This window comes from Oncorhynchus tshawytscha, linkage group LG21 (genome assembly GCF_018296145.1).
Source record: "Oncorhynchus tshawytscha isolate Ot180627B linkage group LG21, Otsh_v2.0, whole genome shotgun sequence".
Taxonomy (NCBI): domain Eukaryota; kingdom Metazoa; phylum Chordata; class Actinopteri; order Salmoniformes; family Salmonidae; genus Oncorhynchus; species Oncorhynchus tshawytscha.
The window spans coordinates 10,808,941-10,820,168 of NC_056449.1; the positions used below are offsets into that span (position 1 = coordinate 10,808,941).

The 11,228-nt window shown below is 41.2% G+C and overlaps 1 protein-coding gene across 1 annotated transcript; it reads right to left on the reverse strand.

Moving 5' to 3' along the window:
* Positions 1-208: 208 nt before the first annotated feature.
* Positions 209-8,153, reverse strand: ubl3b (ubiquitin-like 3b). The gene is made up of 5 exons (XM_024382884.2): positions 7,270-8,153; positions 4,242-4,350; positions 3,806-3,892; positions 3,332-3,409; positions 209-3,122 (listed from the first exon to the last, which is right to left on the reverse strand). Exons 1-5 carry the CDS (start codon positions 7,294-7,296, stop codon positions 3,070-3,072), a joined length of 354 nt encoding a protein of 117 aa, XP_024238652.1. The 5' UTR covers positions 7,297-8,153; the 3' UTR covers positions 209-3,069.
* Positions 8,154-11,228: the final 3,075 nt, after the last annotated feature.

Below are 11,228 nucleotides of genomic sequence, written 5' to 3' on the forward strand. Positions count from 1 at the left end.
CATGCAAGACCGCAAAATTATTCATCCTGAAACAGTGGTATCTGTGTTTAGAGCAGTGATGCTTTCAACAGATGCTGCTCCCAGGTCAGAGATGCTGGTTATCACCTCACAGTTGAGACCCCTTTGTTATGACCATCTCTCTCCTCTCTGTGTTACTTCATCCACTGCCAGACAGAGAGCTAAAAACAGACAGAGACATGAGCAGATGCATGGAAGAACAAGTAGTTTATTTAAAAGATTAAGAACAGCAGTAGATTTTAGAATAAATCTGGGAGCTTGACAGCACTTTTCCTAACTTTAATTGCCAACGTCAACTGGAAACCTGGAGCGCTCTGTTATACGTCATAACCAGGTTTTTGGAGAAAATAATATTGAATAGGAGCTCGACCAACTGTTACGACTGAATCACTACAACATGCATAGCATTTTATATGGGGTCTAAATCGCAGACAGAATCCAAAACGCCCAAACTTATTTCCAGCACCAAAACTATATAAATTGGTATCAGAATGTATTAAAATAGCATTTTTTAATTACAAAAAATAATGTATTTAACTTTTATTTAATCTAGTGACTGATTACTACCTTTTAGTTATCCAAGTCCACATATGGTAATCCATCAAAACTACACTGATTCTTATCCATTGTTAAGGTAATTTGTGATATTGGAGAGTAAATATTGATCAGTCTACTACTTAACTAAATTCATTGCAAAGAACCTCTGAATAATAGATGTCAGCCAACCATTATTACAGTCAGAGGAAAAGGTTGTAACAGCCAACATCAAATAGTACATTTTGACCTTGGAGTATCACACATGGAATTCTTATCAATAGAGGGGCTCCCGAGTGGCAAACCGGTCTCAGGCACTGCATCTCACTGCAAGAGGTGTCACTACAGTCCCTGGTTCGAATCCAGGCTATATCACATCCGGCCGAGATTGGAAGTTCCATAGGGCGGCGCACAACCGGCCCACCGTCGTCCGGGTGTGGCTGGGGTAGGCCGTCATTTTCTTAACTGACTTGCCTAGTTAATTAAAAAAATACAAGTATGGGACTCAACCAGGAGGTGTTGAACAGCGATAGCCCAGGGCCTAGGATGAGAATGGAGTAGCTACACAACACTGCCACCCAGCGGCCATCCATCTCCTCTACTACTGACAAAGAACATAGATCTGTCCCCTATATCACAAGTCACAACCTCTACAATGAAGAATGCATATTGTCCAAGCAAAGTGTTCCACACTTAACTTAGAACATTTCTTTAAGATGTTTTATTAATTTATAATACAAGCTTTAAGCAGACCACATTTCATTAGTATTCTTTTTTAAATTTTTTATACATTTATTCATATTGAGCTACATTTCATAGCAGTGACATTGGTTGACAGACACTAACCAAAGGACACTCACTAAAAGGAAGGATTCACACTGTTTCCATGGAAACCACAGCCACCCAAGACCAATCTGTTCTACTCCACCACCTGCATCACTAACCTCCAGTGTTCACACACACACCGTTTTTAGGTTCACAAACACACACCCATTACTCAAATACACAAACTGTCTCCATAAACTCAGTCCTTTCCCCAACCTATCCACTCACACATACAGTCATGTAAAATTAATACGCAATTCCCACACACACACACTAACCCCTGGGACAAAAGGCATTCAATTAACAGGAGTCAGACATCAGCAACTGGACAAACAATATCAATACAAGATAAAAATTGACATTTTCCAATTGCAATATTAATGATATTACTGAATAATTCCACAATCAAAAAGGCAAACAAAAACAGACAGCATCCAAACAAAAAGGAGGTCAAATACCATCATCATTTCCTCCTATTTTCCAGAGGGGAACCCTCTCCAAGGACTTGCTCCCTCATGCCTCTGGTCCTAATGTCCTGTAGTTGGCCATGAAGACCTCCAACTACCAACACCTCTCTGTTGACTGGCTCCTGGTGTCGATTCCCTTATTCCTCACGGAGGTCGGACGGGGAGTGGCGAGGGGGCTGTCCCATGGGACGGGATGTAGTCTAAATGGTCATGTTGATCAGAGGTGGAAGCCATACAGAATGACAATGGTCACTCAGAAGCAATCCTTCAATACTTTTCACTCAGTTTAAAAAAAAAAAAAGGGGGAAAAAGCAGGGCTTCACAACCAGGGGGAGAATGTGTAGGAGTTAGTTCAGATTCTTCTAGCTAGACCAGTTCATCATTCACCGTCGAGGTGATCAAACACGTGACCATGCCACACACACAGGTGTCCCTTTACAACTTTGAACTCTTCCTCTGTTGTCCAAGTCCAGGAACAAACACGAGGGTGGCCCATGTCACAGATACACACCACTCCACTGGTGCTATGGCAGACTACACACACCCTGCTAGTAGGAGTCAACTACTGTACTGTGCACGGTCTACATCGGGTGAGGAGGATGGCACTTTGTCTAACAGTAGGACATTATTCTCTCTTCATCTGTAAAATGGGGAGATGGGGAGATTAAGACGATACAAAAAACTATGAGAAACACTTTCTAATAAACAACCCAGTTAAGTGCAATGAGAGGTTTTAACGCCGTTCTACAAGAGCCATGGGAACTTCCATTTCATTAGCAGAAAGATACTTGGAGTCAATGCAAATGACCAACGCCACAGTACAGGTCAATGTTCCGAAGTCATAGTTTGACAGCGTTTCTGTGGGAGGTCTTCAAAACCTGTATGGTCACCCAGCTATCTCATCCTGGGTAACCACAGAGATTATATGTACAAATTCTTAACATGGTTTTACAACACAGAAGAAAAAGGCAGAATCTGGCAAAAGGGTGAAAAAAGAAAATTGATCTGAATAAATGGGTACAAAAAAACAAAAAACAACCTACAAATAATTCCAAAGCCACCGATTGGGCCAGAGTGCCACAAACATGTGCCAGACAGCAGGCTGACAGCTCTGTGACCCATCTCCCTGTGATCTCTCCAAATCCATGGTTGATGGGCAGACAGAAGCCGAGCAAGGGTGAATGTGGGGGAGGGTTAAGGGGAGGATTGTGGTTTGTTGTCGTCTTTACAAGAGCAGACAGCAGTTGCTCTCCGCGGTCTTCTCCCGGTTACGCTGACCTACAAAGACGAGGACGATAGAAAGAAACTTGGTGAGACAACTGCAAACACGACAACTAGAGAGCAAATATCACCAGACTTTCCGGTTCAAAAGGGACCATAAGGCCTAAAGCTGTAGCAATTACAGCTCAACATGGTCACTGACAGCTAGGTGATGGGATGGGTTGACCTCCTTGAGATGAGACAGAACGAGACTGAAGGGTTCTCACCATGGGAGTTAGGCTCTGGCAGGGTCTCTCTGGCAACCAAGTGCATGACAGTTGTTCGGCCAGGGGGCAGCTTTAAAGCTTAGAAAACAAAAAAGGACAATGAACAATTAATATGCAGAATATATAAATCCTCTCTAATTATGGTATTACTAAACATGTTCCGAATGCCCATTCTCCATCCTTAAGTGTGGCAAGGGTAACCCTCTAGAGTCTAAGGCCACCATCGGCGGATGTGGTGGATTGAGACACAGCCCATGCAAAAAAAAAAAAAAAAAATGAAATCTCTCTTACTCAACAGTTGATGTTTTTATTATGCTAATTAGATGTTTGCGGGGGAGCGGACACCGACTCTAGGGTCAAACTTAATTTCAAACGACACAGGTCATTCAATCACAGTATTCACTAGTAAATTTCAGACATGTAGGATGAATGTGTGTGTGTGTGTGTGTGTGTGTAGGAGGGTCCATCAAATACCTCCCAGGGTGACGTTGCCATGCAGGAAGCGTCCCTGGAAGATGAGGCGTAGGATGCTGGCGCTGCTCACCTGCTCCTCCTCCCATCCTGATGGCGCGATGAGACAACACACAGAAGCTCAGGGGAGAATTGTTTTTATCAGCGCCAGAAACACTCAGACACTTCCTGCAGTGGTTGAACCCACACAAACATTAGTACCATCATCAGGGGTGTGGAGATGGAATAAAGTGTTACGACACAAGGCATGGTCCAACAGCTGTTCCTATAACAGTAACGGACTTCAAAGTGGGCTTTCACAACAAGAAATAGAAGTATGCCCAGTACACTAAATCAGACAGTTGAAGTGACCTGATTAATTCCGCAATACAACTCAATAGAAAACAAGACAGTGAAGTGGTAGTTTCTTGGTCCACCTCCCAACATGCAAAAAACTCACCCAAGGGCCAGTTATCAAAGACATGCTTGGCGATGTCCATGGCCGAGTCGTTGGGGGAGAAGATGAAGTCTTGTGTCTTCCCACTGACCAGGATAAGACGAAGGTTCACCTGGAATGGCCCAAACAAAACATCTGAATAATCCTACACATGCTCCACAGAAATCCACAGAAACAAGATTACAGTATAATAAAAGTCCACATTTCCACCCCATCGAGCAATGAGAGGCACGTAGCGTCGCCTAATCACATGGAATCCTTCCGTTTTCTCTCACCTCGAATGACATGAGATGACCTTCGGAAGCCTGCACCAAAACTGGCATTCCAGTCTAATTAGATTTCTCTGGTGCAGCTCTCAGCCCCTTTGACTGGGCTGCTTCCTTCAGAGCGGACTGAGCTTGTTGTGTAGTGAGCCCCTATAGTAAGACGGGGCATAGATAAGGGTGGAACTGGGGGGTGATGGGGTGGAGGGGGAGAACAGTGGGCCTTCAGTGGTTTGAGGCAGGGAACAGCTCCTCTCTCCGGGCTGTCGGCCTAATGTGATAACCCCAGGTGTCCCAGACAGGCCTGGGCCACATTACATTGATATTGCCAACGCGTAACCCAGGGGGGGTGTACGTGAAGGTCTTAGAAAGGGCTTTTCCCTGCTCTTCTTTGTACCCACCCAGTCCACTAAATGAAAGCATCGAAAGAAAAAAAAACACATGAAAATGTGTTTGACATGTTGCCCTAATCGTACTAACACCTCATGACATGTTTCCCTAAAGCCTTAAAAAGGCTCCTAAAACAAACAGAGACCATTTCATATGTATTAGTCATTTACAGAGTCCAAAAGGATGGTCCTGGTTTACTTTTTAGGAGACTTGGGTAATGGCACATAAAACAATATATATATATATTCTTGGATTTAAAATAGTTATTTGGTTTAACGGTTACATCATCCACATGCTGTTTGCAGAGTTCTGCTGGGAATAAACGGCAAAAGAGAAGGACAAGGTAAGGCAGTTGGTCCAGTGCATTGAGTCAAATCCCAAATGCCACAGAATAATGAATCAAATGAATAAAACCAACTGACTATTTCTGAGAAATCATAGTACATACAAGTCATGAAATTGAAATCCCATTGGGCAATAGGGAAACAATTTCACATGAAGTAGATTGCGGTAGTGCAACTCTGAGGTTTCCTGTCAGACACTCCATGTAGGCTATGTAAATGGCATCTATTATCAACTCATCAATTCTAAACTCATGAAACATCCGCTACGGTAAGTAGCCCTAAGCATACACAGCAGTGCCTGCACAAGAGGAGACCCAGGCTCAAAGCCTTCCCTCCTGTGGTGGCAGCAGCCCCAGGTCAGAACCTCTGATAGGGAAAAATGCTCTGAAGCATCATTATGGACGGAAGGCACACCGTCTCCACCCCTCCTCTGCATTAGTTGACGAATCGTAACACGCTGCACACGCAACCACTGCCTCACATTAAAAAAATAAATCATTCACCAAAGTAGATATTGGTATTCCACCAGAATCCAGAAAATGCCTGGGAAATCATGGCATTCCAACCATTAGGCCTACCAATACTATTATAGTTTGGAGACCAATATCAATGTTACCAGATGGGTATTTTCCCCACATATTACAATGTGTTAATTTGATCCTAAACTTTCTGTTGGTAATCAGGGAAGCCAGAACAAAGAGCGTGCCACCAGGTGTGACGTCAGGACAGTCCTACAATGATCCGTTTACAAACACGCCAACCCCCCCCTAAGCAGAGGAAGTCCCGTCCCATCCCCTCCCCCCCATGAACTGCATAACCCCTCCGTGTGGGGTTACATACCCATGTCATCATTAACAAGCTTTAACCCCCCCTTATCCACAACCAAACAAAAAACTAACTAGAATCTGCCCAGCTGCCCTTTATTTTAATCCATCAAGGATATACTGTTAAGATTATCCAATCAAGAGACAAACAAAAATGCACTTTAAAAACTCAGATTTGAATTAAGAGAAAAGGTCTTCAACATGCGTGCATTGAGAACAGAAATGTGACAATGAGGGATTCTACCAAATAAGCAAAAGTAGAGGAATCCAGAACACCACAAGCTGGCATCAGTACAACAGTACAGGCAGTCCAGAGTAGCCTACTAGCTTGTGCATTGATTTTTAGATTGTTTATGATTTCAATTTGACTGGTTCTCCTCAGTTAAAAAAAAAACAATCTCCTCTCCATCCATGCCTTAAAAACCATGTCCGTGGCACTTGTGTTACACTGGTCATACAGGTTTGTTTAAGAAATTAACAATATCCAAGAGGGTAGAGCTGTGATTTGGGGATATGAATCAAATCAGTTAAAAGGTTCAATGCAGGCGTTTATATCTCAATAGCAAATAATTTCTGGATAACATTTAAGTATCTTAGCGAGATTTTAAAAAATCAAAATCAAAACAAAGATTTTTTTATTTAAAAAATATATGTTTCTTAACAAAAAGGACAATTTCTCAAGCAAGAATTTAGCGAAGACTGTCTGGGAATGTTTTGAGTGGGGAAGGGAAGTTTAAATTAGCTGTTATAGGCAGAGGGGTTTGGAACTCGATTGGTCTATTAACCAATTTACCACATGGTGACATCACCATAGAAGGCCAAAACTCCCTCCCATCAAAAATGGCTGACATTTCAGGCAGTCTGACAAACAGCTCTTACACTAAAAGTGCATTATAATTTTCACAGCATTATTCCAACCTCAGTGTGGAAATGTTTATAAAAACAAGGGGGGGTGGATCACGTTTGACTGCACTGGGCCTTTAAGGCTCACCTCTACAAAAAATGTGGGGCAATCTCAAAATGTAGTTTGACAGATGATTACAGAAACAGCAGCTATTCTGTTAATCCCTGATCCTAAACTAACCTCCAAATACATTCAGACATGGAAAACATCACACGCACTGTAACCACGTCAATATTAGACATGCACAGCATTGGATCTTATGCAGTAACTAAGGATGGGTTATGTTGGGTTGCAATTAATACTCACAATATCGACATCCCTTTGAGTTGTCATGGCTCTGAAGCTGCTCTGAACAGAGCCGACTGGGCAGTTAGTGTTGCGCTTTGCTGATGGAGACTGGGCCAAACCCCTGGCACAAAGAACACTGTGTGCGTTTCACTACCCTCTCACCCCCCACCCCCCCTCCTTTCTCTGCTTTCCACAGCCTGGCACCAACTCAAGCGCTCTGACCAACGTGAAACATAAAATTGGTTACAAGATTCGCCTGTTGATGTGATATCTGCGAACGATGGTGGCTAGGTGTCAAGCGTATGTATCAACCAACCACTGCCTAGCAATCATACACTGTCAGACGGAAGCTATTTACTTACATAGCATTTGGCTACACATTAGCTAGTTAGCTAGCTAGCTTCAGTAGCTTGCCAACACTAACGTTACTTAGTTAACAACAGATGGCTATAAACTCGTTGCTTTATCCTCGACAGATTAACTCAAAATCATCCGTATTGCCTAACAAGATCTCCTAACTAGTAGCATGGTTGGCTAGCAAGGAGATGACACCCGAAGAAACGTTAGGTAGCGGTGTTAATTTAAAAGGAAGGTAACTAACTTATGTAGGTAGGTAGCTACGTTGCTAAAATGTAACTACAGTGAACATATCTGACTGCGGCAGAAAAGAGGAACTGTGGGAGCACAGAAAAAAACAACCCGCGATATCACTACCGTTAATCTTAACACAAAAAAAACTCACATCTCTAAAGACCGTAATGGTATAAAACAAATACTTAAATATATAAGCATCCCAATGGTTAAACGTATCCCACGTTTGGGTGTCTCTTTCCGTCAAATAACATCGAACCTAACTGCTGATTGTCGAAGAATAATGGCAGGACATTTAAAGACACCGGAAATCAGCTGTTTGTCAACATAGGAAACGAAAAGTATTTCTGGGAGTTGCAGTCTTGCCATAAGATTCCATTTTGATTGAACAAGTAATGAAAGTCGGACACGAAGGAAATCAACAGAAATTGGGATAATTTGACATTTGTTTCAAGCCACCTTGTAATGTCTGAAAAAAATAATCAGTAAGTCACAAAGACAGTTTATTGGAGGATTCAAATTTACTTAAAAAAACAAACATTGATTATATACAGTAATTTCTCTTGACACATTTACAGATAGTACATGTACTGTTATACTATGATTTAAAATCAGTAGGAGTACAAATGGACATGAAACAGTTAGTACAACACAATTGTTATTTTCTCAAATACTGTTCTGATGACCAAGTTTGTAAACATCCTAGTATTGTAACTCACTCCACAAAACCTTGTATGAGACACTGACGTAATGTGCAAGACTTTTCTTTGCAACATGATTCTGTAACAAGCTTTGAGCCCCCTGGAAGCATAAAAATAAAATATAAAAATACCATATTGTAGACTTTTAACTCACAGCTATTTGTAGTGTGTTTTCTAGGCCATTTTTACACAAGACTGGCCAGTCTTGATCTTAAAATGGTCATTTAAATCACAATAATATGAAGGGATACCAATTTGAATTTATTATCTGTGATGTGACCATTTCCACATCTCGTAAATAGGCATAGAATACAAATAACAGTTACATACATACCCTTTAAGTGAGCAAATAAATTGAGGCACATAGTTAAAACAGAAAAGCCAAGTTGATTTGAACACCACAGCAAAGTGTCTAGAAACAAAATTTGACTGAGGCTGGTGGGGTTTTCAGTTCATGTTATTAATACATTCAGTTAGACACTCAGAGTTAAGAGATTAAAACCCAGGCCCATCTATCAATGACACAATTATATACAAAACAGTTATGTACAAAATTATACATGGAATCAATCATGTAAGTAACATGTACCACGAGATTAAGACCATAAAACAGGAATGAAACCTGTAAGCCTTTTCATACTAGGCTAATGTATTGTAATCCTTTCAGTAGTGCCAGTTTTGGGCTCCAAGGAATATCCGCATTTTTCTTCAGTGTACCTTCCTATAGACATCTCTCTATTTGGTAGAGTTTGTCGATCATCATGGTACAAAAATCAGTTATTTCTCTCATCACACAATCTCTACAGTTAAGAGCATAATTTTAAATTTAATAATTATTTGGGCAGCTCTTCCAATAATTAACAAATATAGCATACATATCTATGTATAAATATGAAAACAAAATTCAATTAATGATTGTTTAAAAAAATATTCTCTATTCTAAATGATAAATTCTTAAAAAATTAGAAATATTACCATCTTTTGGGTAAGGACCAAGTTTTACAAAATTTAAATTTCATTGTCAAGCATCTCTCTAAAGTGCAGACAGTGAGTTCTGGGGTGGTTTGACCCTCTCCTTGGTATTGCCTGTCCCCAAAGAACACAAATAATACCATAGTAATTTACCTATATGGACAGGAGGACACACGACATACCCTGTTGTGCTTACTGTACCCAGCAGTAACTCACAGGGCAAAGACAGTGGATATCAGACACCATTTTGGGGAAAATGGCTGAATTCAGGCAGAAACAACCAGGCACTAGAATAACACATTAAAAATGGAGGAACTCTGTGTTATGCCATTTGTACCACCTAAATGACATATTTAATACAAAAAACCCTTTCAAATGGTTAGATATGCAGAAATTTGGCAAGTTCATGTTGATGGAGTATACACTGAGCGTACAAAACGTTAAGAACACCTTCCTAATATTAAGTTGCACGCACCCCTCCCTTTTGCCACCAGGGCATGGACTCTACAAGGTGTCGGAAGACTTCCACATGGATGCTGGCCCATGTTGACTCTAATGCTTCCCACAGTTGTTTCAAGTTGGCTAGGTGTTCTTTGGGTGGTTTTGTTACACATAGAAACCTGTTGAGCATGAAAAACCCAGCAGTGTGCCTCTTACCTACTTACCATAACCTGTTCAAAAGGCACATAAATCTTGTCTTGTCCATTCACCCTCTGAATGGCACACATAGACAATGTCTCAATGCTTAAGAATCCTTCTTTAACCTGTATCCTCCCCTTCATCTACACTGATTGCAGTGTAATTAACAAGTGACATCAATAAGGGACTGTAGCTTTCACCAGGTCAGACTGTCATGGAAATCACAGGTGTTCTGAATGTTTTGTACAATCAGAGTATATCTCAGTGCACATACAGTACCAGTCAAAAGTTAACACACCTACTCATTCAAGGTTCTTTATTTTTTTACTTTGTAGAATAATAGTGAAGGTATCAAAACTATGAAATAACATGGAATCATGTAACCAAAAAAAAGGAGTGTTAAATCAAAATATATTTTATATATTTGAGATTTTTCAAAGTAGCCAGCCTTTGCTTTGAGGACAGCTTTGCACACTCTCAACCAGCTTCACCTGGAATGCTTTTCCAACAGTCATGAAGGAGTTCCCACATATGCTGAGCAATTGTTGGTTGCTTTTCCTTCAACTGCAGTCTAACTCATCCCAAACCATCTCAATTGGGTTAGGTTGGGTGATTGTGGAGGCCAGGTAATCTGATGCAGCACTCCATCACTCTCCTTCTTGGTCAAATAGCCCTTACACAGCCTGGAGGTGTGTTTTGGGTCATTGTCCTGTTGAAAAAAAAAATGATAGTGGGACTAAGCACAAACCAGATGAGATGGCGTATGGTAGCCATGCTGGTTAAGTGTGCCATGAATTCTAAATAAATCACTGACAGTGCACCAGCAAAGCACCCCCACACCTCCATGCTTCACGGTGGGAACCACACATGCGGAGATCATCCGCTCACCTACTCTGCATCTCACAAAGACACGTGGGTTGGAATCAAAATTCTCAAATTTTGATTCATCAGACCAAAAGGACAGATTTCCACAACTCATTTTTCTTAGCCCAAGCAAGTCTCTTCTTATTATAAGTGTCCTTCAGTAGTGTTTTTTGTTATTGCAGTAATTCAACCATGAAGGCATGATTCATG

Coding starts and splice junctions, on each gene's coding strand:
- ubl3b (XM_024382884.2), bottom strand. CDS start 7,296: ATGACAACTCAAAGGGATGTCGATATT. Junction 3,410..3,805: donor TGGCAACGTCACCCTGGGAG/GTATTTGATGGA, acceptor TTGTTTTCTAAG/CTTTAAAGCTGCCCCCTGGC. Junction 3,123..3,331: donor GCCAGAGCCTAACTCCCATG/GTGAGAACCCTT, acceptor TCGTCTTTGTAG/GTCAGCGTAACCGGGAGAAG.